At 47.9% G+C, this 22,459-nt stretch overlaps 1 protein-coding gene across 2 annotated transcripts in view; it reads right to left on the bottom strand.

Moving 5' to 3' along the window:
• The window catches only part of KCNIP1 (potassium voltage-gated channel interacting protein 1), a 342,985-nt gene extending 321,113 nt beyond the window's left edge, over positions 1–21,872 (bottom strand). Inside the window, exon 1 of one of the 2 annotated variants that reach the window (XM_060635008.3) lies at positions 21,416–21,872. In XM_060635008.3, coding sequence (XP_060490991.1) covers positions 21,416–21,527 — 112 coding nt within the window. In that variant the 5' untranslated portion in view covers positions 21,528–21,872. Of the gene's footprint in view, positions 1–21,272 lie in introns of both variants that reach the window. The other variant, XM_060635010.2, reaches the window with a different exon arrangement.
• Positions 21,873–22,459: the final 587 nt, after the last annotated feature.

Below are 22,459 nucleotides of genomic sequence, written 5' to 3'. Positions count from 1 at the left end.
TACTTCTAACCAGAGAGCCCTGATATACCCCATACCCTCCAGGTTCTTATCTGGGGACATTCCTTCTAAGGGGACTGCACCATTCCCCAGAGGTTCTCCCTTCTGGGGTCAGGGAAGTCTCAAGTCCTCTGAGTCTTTTAAGAAAGCCTCAGAGGTGACACTGTACTATGGTAATGGTACTAATGGTAAGACATTACCATTGGAGGAAATTAGACAAAGCATACAATGGGATGTCTCTGTATTATGTCTTCTAACGGTATGGGAATCTGCAAGTATCTCAAAAATTTAAGTTTGATATAAATAATAATAAGAAAAAGTCCCCACCATAAGTCTCGCTTAAAGGGACTCCTTCACACATGGTTTTCATGCATCTGCATTTGGGGCTAAGATACATAGAAACTCAAACAGCCCCTGCAAGGGGAAAGGCCATGTACCTCTAGAAAAATGCCCAGCCCCCAGTGCCCCATGCATCATTAATGGTGACCTTCATTGGCTTGGGACACATGCCCTCCTCCTGTCGATAAGACTGGATTATATCTGCCTGCTGCTCACAGAACTCCATGTACAGGATGAGCGTGAAATAGTGGGCATTTGAGCATGATAAGTTAGACACTGAGGAAAAATGTTTTTTGGGATAATAGCTGCCTAGGAGCAGAAAGCCCTCATCAGTTCTTAATAAATCACTGCTAATGAGCATCTTGTGTTTCCACCGTTTTTTGCTTTTCATCTCATGGGCCAGTGACTCACACCTGGAGAGGTGCACCTGGCTTGCTCCCCTATGCCCCTCCCCTGGGAATCAGCCCATGTGGTAGGGATCAGAGACAGGGGATGGGGAGGGCAGAGATCAATCAGACCCAGTGCCTGCCTTCCAGGAGCTTTTCCATCCTTGCCAGTCTTCCCCACCATTACTGAGGTCTTCCTTTTTCACAGTGAAGAAAAAGGAAGGAACCTAACTTACGCAAATTTAAAACAGTGCAATCTCAAATATTGATAAAATCTTTCTGTGAATTATTGAAATGATTCCAGACCCACTCCATCAACAGTGTATCCGGAATTTCTCCTAATTTTAAAGCTCGTTTTTCAAGTGAGTGGATTGTAAACTGCAGTCATTCTATTGCTAATTGACAGTACAGGCTGGTGCGTAAACGTTATCTCCTGTCTTTTGGGGTAGAGTTGCATTTAGGGAATTTTGAATTATATGAAATGTTTGGGAGTATACTGTTTGAACAAAGTGTAACTATCCTGTACCTCACCAGTGGCTGCCTTTTCACATGGAGGGACAAGAGGAAGATCAAAGCAAGATCAGAAAGACAGGGAGAAATTCACCCCAGTGTAGTGTAGTGTTTCTCACAGAGGAGGCTTGCAAGGTCAAAAATGTTCGCAATAATATTAAGATGTTCAGCTGCTTCCTAGATTTCCATGACTCTCCCTTCCCACTCACATAAAACAGTTGATCCTCAGCCAACTTCCTTAAAGGATTTGGGAGATGGGGAAGGGATGGATATGGATGCAAAGCCAACAACTTCCAGCTGACGGGTGGACAGAGTTGGGGATTTATCCAAAGGCTGCATCTTCTCCCTCAGTTGCAGTCTTTAATCTCTTATAATCTCCATCACTCCTTACCAAGCTCCCTCTTTCCTGATACACACAAACTAAAAACAAGGCCTTGTTACCTAGCTTTTACATGTATAGCTCATATAATCCTAGCAATATTCTTTAGTTTACTATTGCTATCTTCACATCCTAAATGAGGCAACCGAGGCACAGAGGAGGAATTTAGCCTGTCACAGATCAGAAGTTAGCAAAATGCAGAGCTGGGATTCAAACCTGGACAGTATGGCTTCAGACCTTACTCTCAAAGCTGTGTGATTCCTGCCCTGCAGCCTGTGCTCCATATAACAAACGGAGAATGCCGAGCAGAGCACAGTCAGTACTGGGAATCTGTTGGATGCTTCCATATGCCTTCTCACAGAGCCCAGGCTTTCAGCTGGCTCCCTGGAGTCACATCCCTCAAGGGTGAACAGATGTAGGTTGAGTATGTGTCCAAAAAGGCCCTGCAAAGCTTCTGATATGGGCATTACTGAGACAGACAGGGGCCATGCGGTCAGCTACAATCTGTCTGACTCCACCGCCACCAGCCCGCAGCCCATTAAACACTAGATGGGAACCCAGGGACACTGGGGCTACAACAATCCCACGGCTCACTCTATTAAGCAGAATGGGGGGCACCGGGGTGGGTCAGTCGGTTAAGCATCTGACTCTTGGTTTCAGCTCAGGTCATGATCTCACAGTTTCATGGGTTCAAGCCCGGCTTTGGGCTCCATGCTGACAGTGCAGAACCCGCTTGGGATACTCTCCCCCCGACCCCCGCCCTGTCTCTGCATCTCCCCCCACTAGCACAGTCTCTGTCTCTCTCAAAAATAAACAAATAAACTTTAAAAAAAAAAAGCAGAATGGAAGAGAGGCTGGTCTCACATGACTTTCTCAAGACCCCACACTTCTCTCAGTGATCCTTGTTTTCTTTCCCAATTGTTCCCAAACCATTGGCTTAATAGTCCACTCAGCCACTCTAGAATTTGTCCAGGAGTTGACAGCATGCTTATTTATACAGAGCTTTGGAGTCCTCTCTTGCTATTAGTAATAAAAATCAGGCCATACCAAGAATCATGTGACTCTTCTTGGTATTTAAGTAATTTTTCCTGTGACTCTATTGACAACTCAAGTAGTCATATTCTTAGAAACCTCTTATACATACGTGTCTTTAAACACTGTTTTATACACCCTCCATTGAAATTCCCTGAGCCACAAGCCAGAACTTCACTGATTTTGAGTAGCCAGAGCTTTCTGAGCTCCTGACCTTGTGTGAGCCTCTTCAGCATCTTGGATCATCACTCCCAGTTCTCAGACCTCACTCCTTGTGGGGAAGACGGGAATAAACCCAAACAGAGGTGGGTGTTGTTTGGCTCTCCATCAGATTATTTCCCCAAGTAGACTCAGCTATCAGTAATTTGTACTCTTTCTCTAGGGCCACGTTCGAAAAGCTTTTTTCTCATTTTTACATTTTTGGGAGGTAAGTTTCAGCTGAGTGTGACCTTCTCCTTATGGCTCTGAATTATGTGTTTTATTTGTCTTTGGAGAGGGAACCTGTAGGGAAGAAAGCTCACAAAAGTGAGAGTTTGAATCTGGATTGCCCGGGACCCTGGGCAGTTTATTGAATCTTGCTGGGTCTCAATGTTCTCAATTGGAAAACGAGCATAACATAGTTTGTTTTATAGATGGCTCGTGATGATTCGGTGCAGTATTGAATGGGGAGCGCTCAGCACTGTCCCCGGCGCAGAGAAAATGCTCCTCAAATGTTCATTCTCTCTTGGAACAAACATGTCTCTTTCCTCTGATTATACAGGTTCTTCTCTGTTTGAGCCCAGAGAGCTTCCTACTGCCCCCTTTCCTTACTAGCAAATTCCCACTTCTCTTTCTTGTGAGTACCACTGAGGACCAACTTGCCTGTCTGTCCCTCTCAACCCATTTCTATCTGTACTCCATCTTAAAAATTTCTGCCACAAACAGACTGCCTGTCTTTACGTTGAACTTTCTTGAATCTACTTGCATAAACTTAGCTCCTGAGGAAAAGTGTTACCTGCACACAGAGGCCACATCCCTGACTGGTTGAACCACTCAATGGCCGATGGGCCAGTGTCCATGAAAACCTACTTCCTGGGAGTACTATCACCATCGACAACAATAGATCTGGCTGGAATAATCCTCCAAGTGTGAGGCAGGCAAATACTTTGGCCTAGAAATCAGGCTTAATTGGAAACGAAATTGTATTTCCATGCCAACTGCAGGACGCCTATATCCACAGCTAATTTATCAAGGTAATGCCTCATCTCCTGGAAGGCTCCTGGGAGTAGAATGGCTGCATCAGCAAAATTACCAGCTTGTATATGATGAGAAGAACTTTCTTGAAAGCACAACCTGAGCCCTTCAAGTCCCTCATTTGGGGTTTTGTGCACTTCTTGGCTTCCTCCTCTGGGCCAGACACTGTGCCAAGACCTGGAGGTATGGATGCCAGTGGGAACCGTACTGCTCTCTGGCTGGCCCAGGCCAGAGGCAGGAAGAAAATCATGCTAGCAAAAGATTTCTGAGCCACAGAACTTCCCTTCGTTATCCGAGGGTTGAGTTGCTCAGGGAGGTAGACAGTATCATGGGTCACATCGTCGTTCAAAATCTGATTTCTATATTTAACACTGGTACTAATAGGTCACGATGCTTGAGGGTGTGTCAGACTCTTCACCCAGCCCTTTGCACACACTTATTCCATCCTCCAGGCAATTTTAGGGCATAAATACACTATGATATTTGTTACCCTCATTTTACCGACAAAAGAACCCGAGGCCTAGGAAGTAAGTAACTCGCTTCAGGTCACTGCTGCCCACTTAGCTTATTTCATAGCAAAGCCTATACCTTGAAGCACATTATAATGCTCCTTCATGTCCCCCCCCCCCCACTTTTAATTTTAAAAATCTCCAACTATAAAAGAGTTGCAAAATTAGTACTAAGAGCATGTACTTGGTTCACAAATTGTTTTCAATATTTTGCTATGTTTGCATTCCTTCTCTTTGTTTGTCTGTGTGTGTGTGTGTGTGTGTGTGTGTGTGTGTGTTTCTGAATCATTTGAGAGTAGGTTCAGGGGCAGGGCGTAAAGCACAAGTCTGGTTTGGAAACCATGAGGGGACCAGTCTGGCTGGAGGAGAATGTGCTAGTAGACGGGGAGCCATGATCAAAAGTGGGCTGAGGCCAGGGGCTGTGGGATCCAGGCCTAGAAGTTCAGGGCGTGTTCCAGCGTGGACAGGAAGGCCGTGGTGTAGTGCCAGGGAAGGCACAACTTTCATTGAAGGTCTTGAGAAGAATTAAAAACCTGAAGATGTTTATTCAGCAAATGATTTCTTTATGGTCTGATTAAATATACATGTTTATTGAAGACAACGTAGGTGATACAGATAAGTATCAGGAGGAACTTCAAAAAATAACCCTTAAGTCCAACTAAAACCCATGCCAAGATTTCAGTTTATTTCTTTTCTATTTCCCTTTTCTGTGCACATATCTATTCACAGATTGGAACCTCATTGTACATACAGTTTTGTACCCCCATTTTTTTTTTACCTAGTAGAATATCTGCTTGTTTTTAAGTGGTCCTCAAAATACTTTTTCAAAGATGTAATATTACTCCATCAGGTAGATGAACCAAAATGTTGGTAACCCACTCTTTTTTAAACTGAAGTTTAGATTATCTCCAACTGTTCACTATTAAAATGTAATACCATGATGAACACTCTTGCGTGATGGTCTCTGTGCACATGTCTGATCATCTGCTTAGAACGGATTTCTAGATGTAGGGCTCCAGGGTCAAAGAGTTGGGTGGACTATCTCTCTGTCTGGTTTGGAGAGGACAGGAGAGGGAGAAATGGGAAGAAATGCAGTTGGCAGGCAGCTGCAGCTAAGACATGAAGAGGGTTTAGACTTCAGGGACTGTGCTGAGGATGGAAAGAGAATGACAGGAGAAACACTGGAAAGAAATGATAATAGGATTTAGTTGGCAAGATAACTTCAGGGTGCAAGACTGGGGACATATTGAGGGAAACAGAGAGAAATCAGGAGACAGAGGTCCGCTTTGTTTTTACAAGGGTTGAGTAGAGGCCACAGGAAGAAGGCATTTAAATAGAAGGGTTTATGATCTATCCTCCCTCCCTCCCTCCCTTCCTCTTTCCTTCCTTTCTTCATTCACCCATCTTTTGAGCCCCTACTCTGTACCAGGCCTTGGGGTGAGTGTTGAGCATTCTTAAATAACTAAGATATGGCTCCTGTCTCCCATGAGCTCACAATTCAGCTGGGGAGTCTCCTACAGGCCTGGAACTTAAGAGACAAGACAGAGCAAGGAAGAGAGATTTGGGAGGCCCTGCTAGAGAAGTAGGCACAAGGTCAAGAGTGCAGGGTCACAGCTAAAGAGACAAGGGCCCTTGTTGCTCTGTCTCAGCCTAAGTCACTGTGTGGACTTGTAGAGCCCATCTGCTGGGTGGTCACACCTCTTCATCCCTGTGTCCCTGGCTGCCAGCACCCAGACTCTGCCTCAAGGTACCTAGGTCAAGGGTGTTCCTTGCTCTGGCCTCAGTTTTCCCACCTGTACACCAAAGAGGTTGAGGGGTGGAGTGTTAGGAGAGCCTCATGCTGGTCACTTGCCTGAGTGGCCTCATCTTCCCTTCACATGCTGGCCACCACCAGGCTCTTGGCAGCTTGCTGAGGAGGACCTCAGAGTCCAAAGTACAAAGCACAGGCACTGGTTAGTGCTGGGGAGCCACATGCCAGCTTCCCTTCTACATCACAGGGCCCAGTGAGACAGGCCGGCAAGCAGTGGCAGGTCCTGTTTAGTTTCCGGCCTTCAGTTCACCACATTTGCTAAGTGTCCTGCCAGAGCCCTTGAAGCTTTGAGATTTGGGGCCCAACTTCCTGCCTCCAGGGTGGAGGTGTCCTTAGGGGAGTCTGACCCAGGCCATAAGAGATGAACATTGAACATTCCGGTTTTAGGCTTCTGAAACATATAGGGCTCGGTTTTCACTGCTGCCCGTCTATCTTTCACCAGGGGGAGAGTGCTCACTCGTGAATGGGCAGGGCCAGGGGAGGGACTGGACTGAATGAGTTTTGAAGACTCTGGATGTTAAGCTCATTCTCTGAATGGAGTGCTGGCCCTCCTGTCCCAACTGCCTAGAGTAAAACTCTGCCACTGGCTATCAGATTCTAGATAGGGAAAGGGAAGGCGAAGAGAATGTTGGAGAAGTCTTGGACTCTCTTCTGGCCCACATGGGTGATTTCAGTCAACCAGCCATTTTCTGAGACCCAAGAGGTTTTGACTAGGCAACTGATGAGAGGAGACATAACCTCAGTCCTTATAAACAGCAATAACACATAAAAGCAAAAACAGGTGATCATTTGTGAGCTCTTTATCTGACACAGCACTGCATGAAACACTTATGTGCATGACCTCAATAAACCTGCAAGGCTGATATTATTGTGTCCACTTTCCAGCAGAAAGCAAGACTCAAAGAGGTATGGAACTTCTGAAGGTCAAATGGCTTCCAAAGGGTAATAGTTGGCTTTAGAGTCCGATGAACCCCAAAAATCATGTTCCCAGAAAATCCTGGATACCCAAGGGCTAGAGCACTGGGGCAGCGGGAGCCAGCCCTGTCTGTAGCCTCCAGTGGCCTTTGCGGGCGACTGGTCACTTCACATACCCACAGAGGAGCCTCTTAGCCGAATGGAGCAGAGGGCAGACTGGAAAATAAAAATAGTGCCAGTCCTTTCCCTGTGGCAACACTACCTTCTTTCCGTGGGAAGAATAAATCAAAGATTAGCTAAATGGCCCATAGCTGCAGTGACAGGAAAGGACAGTTTTCAGGATGGGGGTGCTAAGGAGTCACACAAATGGCTCAAACCCTCATGCCCTATTGCAGGATTACTGGTGGGCTTACCAAAGGGTAAGTGTGGATGGACAGACAGACATGGGAAGGTGGAATACAGAACCAGGCTCTTTAACAGGAAGGCAGGGCAGAGGCTCTGGGGAAAAAAAAGATTCAGAGGCTCAGATTCAAGGCCAGTTTTGCTGCCCGCTTTCTGGGTGGTTTTCTCCTGGGCCTTGGGCTTCTCACCTGCCTTGTCAACCCCTCAGCTTCCAGTGAGTCCTGCTATGTGTCAGGCCCTGCCTCAACTGCTGGGAAAGTGGTGATGGCCAGAACAGTCCCTGCCCTCACGTTCCCACTCTTAGTGGGCAAGCCAGACCGGAAGCAGGTGAATCAATGTGTAATGTCATTGCATGAGCAGTGAATGTTATGCGGAAAAACAAGGTGGTGTCAGCAGACAGAAAGTGCCTGGTGTGTGTGTGTGTGTGTGTGTGTGTGTGTGTGTGTGTGTTGGTGGGGAAGATGAGGAAGGAGTGCTGCACAGGAGGGGATGTGCTAGACAGAGCCAGGTGAGCTCCAGTGTCCAGTGGAGGTGACAGGAGCTGTGTGGGTCCAGAGGCTGACAACGCTGGTGTGACTGGGGTGCAATGCAGGGAGAAGATCAGAAGTGGAGGACGGAAATGCAGAGAGAAGACCAAGCAAAGCCTGTCAGCCCCAGAGAAAAGTCTGCACTTGACCCCAGATGTGTCAAGAAACCACTGGAGGCAGAGTTGTGAGCAAGAGGATAATGGGATCTCTTTTGTATTTTAAAAATATGGGAGTGGATGAATAGCAATGATGAATGGATAAAAGAAATTATGGTATATCCATACACAGAACATTATTCAGCCTGTAAAAGGAATGGAATTCTGATGCTACATGGGTGAACCTTAAAAACATTGTTAAATGAAATAAGACAGACACAAAAGGACAAATATGCAGTACCTAGAATAGGTTGATTTATACAGAAAGAAAGTGGCATGGTGGTTGCCAGCCCTGGGGGAGGGGGAACGCAGAGTTGGTGTTTAATGAGGACACAGTTTCAGTTTGGGATGCTGAAAAGTTCTGGAGATGGATGGCGATGATGGTTGCACAACAGTGTGAATGTACTTAATGACACTGAATTGTACACCTAAAAATGGTAAAAATGGTAAATGTTATGTTGTGTATATTTACTACAAGAAAAAATATGGGAAAGGGTGCTATGCAGAGAATTGTCTCTGAGCGTAGATTACTTTTTTTTCTAGGGTTGCCATAACATGATACTACAGACTGGGTGACTTCATAGAAATTTTTTTCTCATAGTTCTGGAGGCTGGAAGTCCAAGATCAAAGTCCTGACGGGGTTGAGACCTCTCTGGTGAGAACTCTGTCCTTTGTTTGCAGAAAACCACTGTGTTTTTGCTGAATCCTCAGGTGGCCTTTGCTCTATGTATGCTTTTCTTTCTTTTTTTTTTCTATTTAGACACGTATTTAATGAGGATGATTTTCTAATTCAATACATTTTTTAACTTTTTTTTTAATTTACATGCAAGTTAGTTAGAAGATAGTATAATAATGATTTCAAGAGTAGATTTCAGTGATTCATCCCCTACATATAGCACCCAGTGCTCATCCTAGCAAGTGTCCTCCTTAATGCTCCTTGTCTATTTAGCCCATCCCCCCACCCACAACCCCTCCGGCAACCCCAAGTTTATTCTCTGTATTTAAGAGTCTCTTATGTTTTGCCCCCTTCCTGTTTTTTTTTTTTTCAACGTTTTTTTTTTTTTTTTTTTTTTTTATTTATTTTTGGGACAGAGAGAGACAGAGCATGAACGGGGGAGGGGCAGAGAGAGAGGGAGACACAGAATCTGAAACAGGCTCCAGGCTCCGAGCCATCAGCCCAGAGCCTGACGCGGGGCTCGAACTCACGGACCGCGAGATCGTGACCTGGCTGAAGTCGGACGCTTAACCGACTGCGCCACCCAGGCGCCCCAACTCTCCCTGTTTTTATATTATTTTTGCTTCCCTTCCCTTAAGTTCATCTGTTTTGTATCTTAAATTCCACATATGAGTGAAACCATATGATATTTGTCTTTCTCTGACTGATTTCACTTAACATAACACCATCTAGTTCCAGCCACATTGTTGCAAATGGCAAGATTTTATTCTTTTTGGTTGCCGAGTAATACTCCATTGTGTGTGTGTGTGTGTGTGTGTGTGTATGTGTGTGTGTACCACTGCTTCTTTATCCATTCGTCAGTCGATGGACATTTGGGCTCTTTCCATACTTGGGCTGTTGTCAATAGCGCTGCTAATAAAAATTGGGGTGCATGTGCCCCTTCGAAATGGTACACCTGTATCCTTTGGATAAAAACCTAGTAGTGCAATTGTTGGGTCGTAGGGTAGTTCTATTTTAAATTTTTTGAGGAACCTCCATACTGTTTTCCAAAGTGGCTGCACCAGTTTGCATTCTCACCAGCAGTACAAAAGGGGTCCTCTTTCTCTGCATCCTCGTCAACATCTGTCGTTGCCGGAGTTGTTAGCCGTTCTGACAGCGATGTCTCATTGCGGTTTAGATCTGTATTTCCTTGATGGTGAGTGCTGTTGAGCATTTTTTCATGTGTTTGTTGGCTGTCTGGATGTCTTCTTTGGAAAAATGTCTATTCACGTCTTTTGCTCATTTCTTCACTGGGTTATTTGTTTTTTGCGTGTTGAGTTTGGTAAGTTCTTTATAGATTTTGGATACTAACCCTTTATCTGATATGTCATTTTCAAATATCTTCTCCCATTCCATCGGCAGCCTTTTAGTTTTGCTGATTGTTCTTTTCACCATGCTAAAGTTTTTATCTTGATGAGGTCCCAATAGGTCATTTTTGCTTTTGTTTCCCTTGCCTCAGATGTGTTGAGTAAGACGTGTTGAGTAAGAAGTTGCTGTGGCCAAGGTCAAAGAGGTTTTTGCCTGCTTTCTCCTCTAGGGTTTTGATGGCTTCCTGCCTTACATTTAAGTCTTTCATCTATTTTGACTTTAATTTTGTGTCTGGTGTAAGAAAGTGGTTCAGGTTCATTCTTCTGCATGTTGCTGTCCAGTTTTCCCAACACCATTTGCTAAAGAGACTGTCTTTTTTCCATTGGATATTCTTTCCTGCCTTTTCAAAGGCTAGTTGGCCATATATTTGTGGGTCCATTTCTGGGTTCTCTATTCTGTTCCATTGATCTGTGTGTCTGTTTTTGTGCCAATACCATACTGTCTTGATGATTACAGCTTTGTAATACATCTTGAAGTCTGGAATTGTCTGGAACTTTCTAATACATTTTGAAGTCCGGAATTTTCCTAGTTCTGTACAAATTTTAGGATTGTTTTTTCTAGCTCCGTGAAGAATGCTGGTTTTATTTTGATAGGGATTGCACTGAATATGTAGACTGGTTTGGGTAATATTGACATTTTAACAATATTTGTTCTTCCAATTTATGAGCATGGAATATTTTCCATTTTTTTGTGTCTTCAATTTGTTTCATGAGCTTTCTATAGTTTTCATTGTATAGGTTCTCACCTCTTTGGTTAGGTTTATTCTTAGGTATTTTATGGGTTTTGGTGTAATTGTAAATGGAATTGATTCCTTGATTTTTCTTTCTGCTGATTCATTATTTGTGTATAGAAATGCAACCGATTTCTGCACATTGATTTTATAACCCTGCAACTTTGCTGTATTCATGGATGAGTTCTAGCAGTTTTTGGTGGAATCTTTTGGGTTTTCCATATAGAGTATCATGTTGTCTGCTTAAAGTGAAAGTTTGACTTCTTCCTTGCCAATTTGGATGCCTTTTGTTTCTTTGTGTTGTCTGATTGCTAAGCCTAAGACTTCCAATACTATGTTGAATAACTGTGGCAAGAGTGGACATCTCTGTGGTGTTCCTGACCTTAGGGGGAAAAGTCTCAGTTTTTCCCCATTGAGGATGATATTAGTGGTGGGTCTTTTGTATGTGGTTTTTATGACCTTGGGGTATGATCCTTCTATCCTTCCTTTCTTGAGGGTTTTTATCAAGAAAGGATGCTGTATTTTGTCAAATGCTTTATCTACATCTATTGAGAGTATCATATGGTTCTTATTCTTTCTTTTATTAATGTGATGTATCACATTGATTGTTTTGCAGATATTGGACCAACCCTGCATCCCAGGTATAAATCCCACTTGTTTGTGGTAAATAATTCTTTCAGTGTATTGTTGGATCCAGTTGGCTAGTATCTTGTTGAGAATTTTTGCCTCCATGTTTGTCCGGGAAATTAGTCTGACGTTCTCCTTTTTAGTGGGGTCTTTGGTTTGGAATCAAGGTAATGCTGGCCTTGTAGAATGAGTTTGGAAGTTTTCCTTCCATTTCTATATTTTGGAACAGTTTCAAAAGAATAGGTGTTAACTCTTCCTTAAATGTTTGGTAGAATTCCCCTGGAAAGCCATCTGGCCCTGGACTCTTGTTTTTTGGGAGATTTCTGATTACTAATTCAATTTCTTTACTGGTTATGGGTCTGTTCAAATTTTCTATTTCTTCCTCTTTCAGTTTTAGTAGTTTATATGTTTCTAGGAATTTGTCCATTTCTTCTAGATTGCCTAATTTATTGGCATATAATTGCTCAGAATATTCTCTTATTGCTTGTATTTCTGCAGTGTTGGCTGTAATCTGTCCTCTTTCATTTTGTGTGTGCCTTTCTTCTTAAAGGACACCAGTCCTATCTGATCAGGACCCCACCCTGTGACCTCATTTAATCTTAATTACCTCTTTTAAGGTGTTACCTCCAAGTACAGTTACATTGGGGGTTAGGGCTCCAACAAATAAATTGGGGGAGGTGGCACAGTTCAGTCCACAACAGGGGGTGACAGTGCTGAGAGATTTGACCTAGAGAGTGTTCCTTTAGCACTGCTTGGAATCTTCAGTCACAGTCTTGGCTCTGTGACCTTGGGAAGTGATTCAACCTCTCCCATCCTCTCCTATCCTGGGAACAGTGAGCATAGGTAACTTACAGCTAAGATTGGACTGAAGGTAGGGATCCTCAGAAAGCCCCAGCAAATAAATAGCCCTCAAGGGATTATGGAAATTATTATTTTTTATATGATTCCTGTTGAGTGTGGAATGACAGGCTGCTGTTTCTGGGCTTGCAATGATGCATGGGCAGGGTTAACCAGCACAAGGATGTCAGTGTGTCCTGTGGCCCAGCGTGTCTCCTGTTGTCTCAGGCTCTGAATGACAGCTGGTTCCAAGCTGATGTTTGCAGATAGTGAGCAGCAAGCCTGGGCTTGGCTCTGCCTGCCAAGCAAAGATGTTTGAATGATGCCACCCAAACTGGTCCAGGGTTAATCAAAAGATTACGGAAAGAAAATTAGGGCAGGCTAACCCTGGCCTTCCAGACACAAGCATCAGAATCACATCTCTCTCCCTGACTCCTGCCCAGTTCTCTGCCTCTGCTTCCAACCAACCTCTTTCCAGCAAGAAGTGGAAATTGGCCAGACTGGCATTAGAACAGGAAGGCTTGCAGGGTGGTGCTATTTTGTTTTGTTTTGTTTTGTTTTTTTCCTTCCTGTGCTTGTAGTGTGAGCTGTGTGTCCAGGTCTCCCATAGTTTCTGTTGTTTTCCTGGAAAAGATGGCCCCCAATATTGGTTTGCAGTATAGACGGGGGACTAGGGTGTCAGGGGAATTGTCCAGAATTGTGTTGCTTCAGTCAGAACAGAAGTCTTAACACCTTGATTTCTGAAAGAAATCTTGACCAAACTGGGAAGGCATCAGCTTTGTCTTCATTGCTTTCCTATCCCGGATCTGAGTTTTAGAAATGGAGGGCATGAAATGAGGGGGGCAAAGCCGGAACTTGGAGACAGACAGCCTGACTTCCACTTACAGCTCTGTCCCATGCTGGGTGTGTGACTCAGTGCCTGGCCTTCCCTTTCTGGGGCTCCAAATTTCTCATCTGTAAATGGGCCTAACTGGGGCTCCCGCCTTCACACATTCTGGTGCATGCACAGTGCTTAGAGCGGTGTCAGGCCCAGAGCGGGAGCCATGATGGGAATTGTGATTATTGGTATCGAATCTTAAAACTTTAAAACTGGATGGGAACTTCAAAGTCAGAAACTCCCTCGTTTTAGAGATGAAGAAACTGAGGCCCAGAGAAGGAAGCCACCTGTTCAGTAAGCAAATGTGAAGATTTGAATTTGAACTCAGGCTTGGCTCCAAAGCTGTTATTCACTGCAGGTCCAAGAACATGGACTGGACATATGGTGGCTTTAACCAGAGACAACCAGGGTTGGCTTTGTGTTCATGGCCTTCCTGCCCTCACCCCAACAGGAGGCAGGCTTTCTTCTGCTTCCAGACTGGGGATCTGTGAGGAATACAGGGAGGGCAGAACTGGTGGTGGTAAACGCCTTCCCTCACATCTTTTCCTGGCCTCCCTTCTATCTAGCTGGTCTGGGGAGCCTGTGTTATCTCATCTCTGCTTCCTTTCCTCTCCCCAACCCTCTGCCCTTCCATGAGGTCCTCAGAGCCTGGGTCCTCCTCCCTGCCCTCCTCGTTGTGGTACAGATGGACACTGAGGGGACACTGGTCAGCTGTGGTGGACAGGCAGTGTGGGCCTGCTGCCAAGGGGCCAATCTCACAGAGCACATGAGAACGGGGATGGAGGGGAGTCAAAGCTTTGGATTTGGTCTGGATTGCACTGATCCAACATGTCATCAAGGTCATTCTGATTGATCGCATCTGTCACCCTCCAGCACAGAGTTCAGAACAGCAAGATGAGACCAGGCCTCCAAAAGGAACTCCAGCTACATGGCCCGATGCTGTTGGGCAGGGAAAGCTTTCAGTCACTGTGTATTCAACATGCATTGGATACTCAAAAAATGAAAGCCCAGCCCAACACATGAGCCTTTGTAGGGCTCATGTCCTCATGGGGCTTGGGTAGGAAACACATAAACCACTAAATGAAAAGGATCATTTCAGCTGTTGACAAGTTTTTGATTACGGAAGTTGTAATCGAGAGTGATGGGGTCAGGGTGAGGGGGTGGCTTTGGAGGAGCAGCACATCTGGAAAAGAGCTGGAAGAGGACTTGATGCATAGCTCGCTCCTTTCAGCAATGCCTCCTTTCTCCTGGCTACCAGTGCAAGGTCTCATAACACGAGAAGAAGACAGGGCAGAACCTGGCCTCTACCAGGCAGCTGCTATGTGCTAGGTACTGTGCGTGTCACATGCGCCATCTCGTTCAGTCTTCTGGTAGCATTGTGTGCTAGGAATTACTGGCCCCACTTTCCAGAGGAGGACATAGACTCAAAATGGGAAATACCTTGTCCAAGGCTATCCTGTGAGGCAGTGGCAGGATTTGAACCCAGGGCTGGCTGGCTCCAGAGCCATTCTTTGGCTTTCCCTGCATCTTGCAGCCTTCTTTCCTGGCTACATCACATGACCACCTCCACACTTGGGAATCAACAGCTCTCAAGGATTCTATGCCTGGAAGATTCTGTAACCCTGTGAGGACTGGGGACGGTGAAGGTCACACTGGCATGGTAAGTGACCTCCAGGTCTCCAAAGACCAGTTAAGACATGACTTGATCCACTCCACCCTTGTCTTAATATCATAGCCCACAGTGTCCCTCCCCCCTGCCAGAGGGGCCCATTTCTAGCTACTTTTAATTTGGAACAAACTAGCCACTCCCCGTGGTCCTGAAATTAATAGGATGTGTGTGCAGCAGTGCCAGGATAAGCAGCCCTGAACAAATTATTCCTGCCTACTGTCAGGGTTATCTGGAAGAGAGGCCTGGTGGCCCTAAAGAGGAACAGCCTGGGCTGGTGGGGGGAGGCCCCACCTTCCTCTGCTATGGGACTTAGGGGACACCAGAGAGCGCATGGCCAGCCAAATGGGTGAGGGAATGATGGGCATGGCATAGGGGGGCAAGGATGAGAAGACAGGCAGGCTTATTCCCTACCCTGGCAGAGGCTGACTGTGACTGAAGGGGCAGGCATGGACCAGAACCCCCAGCAACCGAACTCTCTGCCTATGACAAGGCACAGACAGCACTCAGAGGTTCCTGGAAGGAACCCGGGAGTAGAGCTGTCCTAACATGACCCAGTGCTGGCTTGTACTGCCAGGACAGGAGCTAGCTGTGACCTGGGATGGTGGGGACTCTCTCCTGCCCCAGCAAAGGGAAGTGCACACAAGCTGAGCTTCTCATGGGACAGGTGGTATCCTCCTTTTCACAGAGGGCTCTGTAACATCTCACAGGCCCCAAGGTTCCCAGGGTCAGGGCCGTTGCTTTCCCAGAGAATTCTAGTAAACGGTGAGTCTCTTAATTCCAGAGTGTCTGGTGCCTAAAACTCTGTGTATTTCCACACTGACATGACCACTCCTCACACTTGCATGTGAGGAGCATGGTGGAGAGGGTCCCTCATGGACTTGGAGCCCATTCAACATGGGTGCCCTGGCCCCAGTGTAACTGCCTGAGAGGTGACGGTGATGTTGGAAGAGTGTGTATCTAGACGTCTTGCTGACCTTGGTCTGCAGAGTGTTCTCTTCTCCATAAAGCTTATTTCTTAACCCAGGCCACGCCACATTAAGGAATTTGTCACCAGCCTTTGGAAGACGGGTGGCTTCCTTAAAAGGCCCCAGCTGGTATGACAGTCCTTGGCAAACCGTCTACAAAATTGGTGGGAAGCTGGGGGCACTCTTTGCCAGTGATAGATCCCCTCTGGGGTGTCTTCTCCAGCTCCCTGGCATGGAGCACCTGGTCTTGGCCCCAGGGGGACCTGGGTTTCAACGCCAACTCTGCCACTTACTTCCAGCTAGGCCATCTGACTTAATTAAAGGTCAATTTCCTTATGTGTTAAAATGGTGATTGCAATACCTACTCCGAGGGTCAGGACTGGGGCAAGAAAAGAGAGGTGCCTAGGGCCCAAAGGTTAAGGAGGGACTCACCCTCAGCTCCCTGCAAGTTCAGGGTCACCACTTGCCCTGCCATCTGCATCATCCTCACTGAATTAGAAAACAACCTTGTGCTGTTGGTACTGTTATTATCTCCAATTAAAAGTGAGGAACCTTGGCTTAGGGAGGCTGTGTACCTCACCCAAGCTCACACAGCTGGTAGATGACAGAGCTGGGACTCAAGCTGGGCCTGCCTGAAGGCAGAGCCAAGTTCAAGGTTAGTTTCTTGAGGGTAAGAGGCAAGAAGAACAGTATGTCTCTCACAGGTCTGAAGCACAGAAAGAAACAACTGACTGCGTGGGAGAGGGGAGTCGGGGCTCCGGGGCATTGTCCTTGAGATAAATCATACAAGGTCAGCCCTCCCACCCCCTCCCCACCCTGCAGCCGTGCGGGTGGCCTGGACAACTAGAAGCTCTCCTGGATTGGATTCTTCCCTCCTGCTGGCTTTGGCTTCACCATCTGTGCCTGGGGTGATGGATGAGTTCCCAAAGTACAGAAGGAGATGGGCTTTTAAACCTCCCCAACCAGAGTGGAGCCTGAACAACTTCTGTTCCCACCCGTGGCTTAACTAGGCATTCAAGCCGGGTGTCTGCTCAAAGAGCAGGGGAGGGCCCAGCTCTGGGAATCATGCTATTAACATCTAATCTAATAAGCTAATCGGGTGTGGGAAATGTCTCAAAGGTCAGTCTTAGCACAATCACTAGGTGGGGCCTTAGGAAAGCAAGTTCTGGAGAGGGGAATCGAATGTTCTAGAGAGGCCACTCTGAGAGTCTGTGCCAGCGCTGAAGAAACAAGCAGTTAGTGAGATGGAGTCCCTGCCCTGAGGCGCTCACAGTCTTGAGTATCAGCTAATAACTGCAGTCACATCAACAAACATTTCCTGAGTGCTTAATATGCAGAGAGCTTTACATACACAACCTTGTTTAATCCTATAAAGAGGACATTGTGATTCCATTTTGTAGATTAGGTAGCTGAGGCCAGAGAGGTGAAGGACCCTGCAGGAGACTTCCTTGCCAGTGTGTGGGGGACCCAAGGATGTCCCAGTCTGGCAACCAATTGTCCTTTCCTCTGCATAATTGGTTTACAAATTTTGTTTTTTAAAGCGAGAGAAACTTGTTCTTTAAATTTCAAAGAAATTCAGTATGTGAAACAAATCAAAGTAGAGCTGAAGGGGCAGGGATGGGTGTGCCAGATCTTCCCCTGCACAGCCTCCCCTCGTGGGGACAATTAAATGCCCTTCCTGAGATACCGAGAAAGCTCAGGCATGGTTCTGAATGATTTGTCTGGCTGGAGGCTCACCTTCTGGCCACAGATTCAGGTCCAGCAGCTGGACAGAGTACAGAGAGCCTTTACTGAGCGCCTCTGGGACAGGAGCTTGAACGGTGACTTCTAGAAAGCTCACAGTCTAAAATCTTCTGGGGACCCTCAACCAGTGTCTGTGCCCTGAGTTGCTGCTTCGTCCGTTTAATGCTATTGGTGAAGCAGTCACTGCAGGCCAGGCACATGACAAGTAGCTCTGGGCACCGGGTCCTCTGTGATCCCTGCCCTCAGAGGGCTGAAGTCCAGCAGGGAAGACAGTCTTTAGCAAACATGTTTTTAAAAGGAACGGGGATCGCAGATTGTGATCAGAGCTATAAAGGAAAAGCTCAAGGTCAAGGAGATGTGTGAGCAAGAGGACCTGATCAGTTCATCTCTGAAAAGGGCACCTGTGAAAAGTCTGGGCCACCTTTAGCTTAGACCAGTGGGAAAGGGGTGCTAAAATCAGGGGCAGGTGGCTGTGATCCAGGAATGGAAGGACGGGGAGGGGTGGTCATGGGCTCTCCTTGTTCTCCAGGTATTTCCAAGGCAGGTAAGAAATAACGAGTTGTCCCCACGACCAGCAGCAGGTACCTGGTCCTATCAAAACTTTACATTCCTCAGTTCTTCTTCTTTTTTTTTAATGTTTGTCTATTTATTGAGAGAGAGAGAGAGAGAGAGAGAGAGAGCAGGGGAGGGGCAGACAGAGAAGGAGGAAAAGAATCCCAAGCAGGCTCTGCATGGAGCCCGATGCAGGGCAGGACCTGAGCCGAAATCAAGAGCCGGACACTTAACTGAGCCACGCAGGCACCTCTACATTCCTCAGTTCTGGAAGGGAGAAAGAAAAATCCTCCTAAGCGTTGGATTATTGCGAAGTGAGGGCTCAGTGCAATGAGTAAGGAGTAAGGGAAATCACAAACCCAACAATCATTAAACTAATGTCATGTGTCCACCTAGGGTCTAATCTAGTCACCCAGGGCTGGCCTATGCATAAGAAAGACCTTTCTTTGCTCCCCCTGCTCCAGTCCTGGCTCTGCTCCTACAGTCATTTATTTAACAAATATTTAGCAAACACCTGGGTTGGGCAGAACAGCAGTTTCCCAGCGCTTGCCTGGCACAGAGCCAGGGCTGTGTAAACACTCGGTGCTCGCTGCAGACTGCAGAAACACAATCCTGCCCTGGTACCCGCTGGGGGCCGCCTCCCTGAGCCCTGGCTATAGGAAACTCAGTAAGGAGGCTGGTCGGAGAAAGGCCAGGTGGCCACTAGGTCCCCAGTGTGGGTCCCGTGGAGCCCTTTCTGTGTCCCACAGATCTTAGTCTCTGGGATTCTGAGGCGAGGGAGGGGGTCATCCTGCCTGGTTTCTCTGCAGAGGCCGGCACTCCATGCCGCTCTCTGCTAGTGCCAACCTGCTTCTACCTGCCCGGTTCTGCCCTCCTCGTCTCAGCTGAGGTCTGTGCATTCAGCCTGTGCTCCCACAGCATGCACATTGCTGGATGGAGGACTTGTGTCATCTTCTCTGTGTGTCCAGTGTCCAGCAATTAGCGTGGCACAGGGTAGGTGCTCAGTCAATAAATGTTAAGCGAATGATTGTAGGCAAATATGCAGAAGACAGTATCTTCCTGCTCACTTATTCAAATTCAAATAGCCATCTATCCACTTTCTCTCTCTCTCTCCCTCTCCCTCCCACCCCCCACACTTTTGCACGTGCTCTCTCCCTTATTGACTCACTTTCTCACACTGACCCTTATTGCTGTGATCTCTCTCTCCCTCTGGTGCTGCCTGGAGCGCACAGACTCACCTGTGGTCAGCTACATTAAAGGCCCTTTGACCCTGGTCCTGCAGACGGCATGGCCTGGGTCACCCTCTCCAGACCCATGTCCATCTCAGTCCCTGACGGCTCCCTCCCGTCTGCTCATTGCAATGCCATCTGCAGAGGGATCCCGTGTCTCGGCTTCCCTGGATCCTTTCGACAGGGCTGGGAGGTAAACAGATGGCAGGTAATGGACTCATTTTGCAGATGAGGAAACTGAGGCTCAGAGAGGCTGCGGCTTGCATGGGGAGTAAAGCCAGAGTTGAGACCTAGGTTTCCTGAGTCCGGGTCAAAGCTCTTTTTGCGAAACCTCTGGGAATCAGAGGCTGCCCCTCATCCCTCGTCCCCTGAGATCCTGGAATCCATGACGCGGGGAGAAAATCCCATTTGTCTGGAAGGATTGAATTTCAGCGAGGACTCTGTGCCATCCTCTAAGCCTGGCTCTCTCCTCCTCACCTCCGTCCATCCTACAGGGGCCCTAGGAAATCTGCCCACAGCCTGACCCTCAGCATTGGGCCGTCGGTCTCCCTGAGGGTCCTGGGGGGCAGCGCCCTCTTTCAGGAGTGTAGTGGGGACAGAGCAGGGGTGCCGAGAAAGGAGAGAGGCAAACCTCACCAAGTCCCTCCCTCCCACACCTGCCTGCCCGGAGCACCTGCCCCAGGTCATCAGAGCTGGCCACAGGCAGCCTTTATCTTCTCTTCTTGTCATTTAAAACAAATCCCAGTCAAGGGTTTGTGTCCTTCCCTCCTTCCCTGAATACCCTCTCTGCTGCTTCCAATGCATCTCCCCCAAAGACTCTTTCCTCCTGAAAGAGGGCATGAATATTTAAAGACTTTTTTTCAGCCAGTGAAACCATGTCATGCTGCTGCTCTCTCTTTAAATGTTATCTCCAGAAAGTTTGCCAGAGTCTCTCTGAGCGCCTCGCCCTCCCTGGCATAGTGTAATAGGGGGCTCCAGAGATAGGAATGGCCCTGAGAAGTCAGCCTTCCCTCCTCAGCCTCTGGGGCTGACTTGTGTACACACGGTCCCGGGGCCCCTTCACAACTACCCTTTCTGGGCCGCCTAGGGAGTAGAACCTGCCAACCCCCTGCCGCCCCAGTTCTTGGAGAAGTAGAGAAGGCAGACATTGACGTAGGCAGGGTCCGCAGAGTGACAGGGGTCCCGGAAAGCAGAATGATGAACAAAGCCCCAGAAACGCAGGACCCTGGGACTCAGTGAGAGAAAGCTCTTGGCACACCAGACCCAGAGCTGATGGGAATCCGAATCCTGTGTTCACCAGGGCATGATGGATCCCAGTCCTGCTGCCATCTCCTGCTGGCCTCCTCAAACGTCTCTGTTCTGCAGAATTACTCCCAGCCCACCGCATCAAATCTCTCCTTTATCAACAAGACACAACGCTCCCTGGATAACTTCTTGAAACTCTAGTCACGCTAAGCAGCTTCCAGTGCTCTGGGAAGGGCTCTGTCCCTCTGCTCGCCTGTAACCAATCAGTCACACACCACCAAATCCATTTCCAAAGTTCCAGGCAATTACGGCCGGCTGAGCTCCCTGGCACGGTGCCTGCCTGCTCAGAGCCTGAGCCCAGGTTGCCAGCGACCCCGAATCCCAGCCACCCATTTCCCCCCACCCTCCTCTGAGACCCCGGCACACCAGAACGGCCACAGTCGCCACACCAAGGCACTTGCTACTTTGGCCAGCCAGACCACATTAAGACACAAGACGAGGGTCAAGGCCAGGCTCCCTACCTTTGCTGAGGGTCCCAGTGATGAGCTTAAAGATGGTCTGGGCAAATTTCACGAACCCAAGCTTGCATCTTTTGGAACAGCCGCTCATGGTGGCAGAGGGAAGGTAGACTCTGCTGTGAGCGCCCAGAAGGGAAGGCACCCACCTTGCGCGATCCTGGAACTTGGAGCCCGCCTAGGCAACCCCTGAGAGCCGGATGTACCCCAGAAGCTCTGGGAACAGAACAGCTGCCTCTGCAGTGAGTCTGGCTTCTGCATCCAGAAAGCCTGCAGGGCACGATGTTTGCTCCCTTCCTCCCTCCCTCCCTCCCTCCACCCCCTCCTGCTGTCCACTCAAGTCCTCACCAGGCGAGGACCTCGGGATGCCAGGGCTGGGAGCGGGACACACTGCCAGGGCACAGGGTGCTCCGAAGGCACCAAGGAGGAGTGAGGCTGAGCGGAGCAGGGAGGGAGCAGCTGGAGCTCTCCCAGGCTTTGCTGTCTTTCTTACATGGCAGTGGTAATGTAGCAATTAATACTCGAGTCAGAAGGGAGGGGACAGCTACGCAGAAACACTCCGCTCAGCAGCTCCTGCTTGCTCTCCCGCTCTTTCCTTCCTGGTTAATCTAATAGATCAATTCTCCCTGCCTTGATCGGGATGTGGGTGAACTCCCCACAGAGCCGAAAGCCGCGGCTCGGCACTCAGTGGAAAGTTTACAGGCAGCAGCCGAGGAGCCTGGTTTGCATCATGAAGTCGGGCTGAGCCGGAGCCCCGGCGAGCTGGCCTGTGCGGTTCCTTGGGCACCTGCAGCAGGGGTGGCTGCCTCCGTGACTTGGAAGGCCAATGCCTCGACTGCCTCCAGCTCGGCTCGAGGCACCCCCCCCCCACCCCCCCGCCTCTCAAAGTCGGCTGCGTGGCAAGAGTCTGCGCTCTCATTAGGATAGGAGTGCAATTAGGACTTGCCTGGATGATGAGAGTGTTCCTCAGAAATGCCACAAGGGAATTTGATTTGATTACAGTAAAATACTCTTAGAAGTAAAACTGCAAGGCGATATGCAAATATCAAGTCCAGGGTGAAAATACATTTAATAAAAAGTCTGGTTGCTGTTCAGTCCCACAGACTGTACAGGTCAGAAGGGACCTCGCAGGACGTCTCATCCCACCCCCACCCCCCACCCCATCCCCCCCACAGGGCCTGAACCTCTCCCAT

Source organism: Panthera onca, chromosome A1 (genome assembly GCF_046562875.1).
Source record: "Panthera onca isolate mPanOnc1 chromosome A1, mPanOnc1 haplotype 2, whole genome shotgun sequence".
Taxonomy (NCBI): Eukaryota; Metazoa; Chordata; class Mammalia; order Carnivora; family Felidae; genus Panthera; species Panthera onca.
Note: the sequence above shows the minus strand (reverse complement) of the source record. Positions and strands in the feature narration are given on the sequence as shown.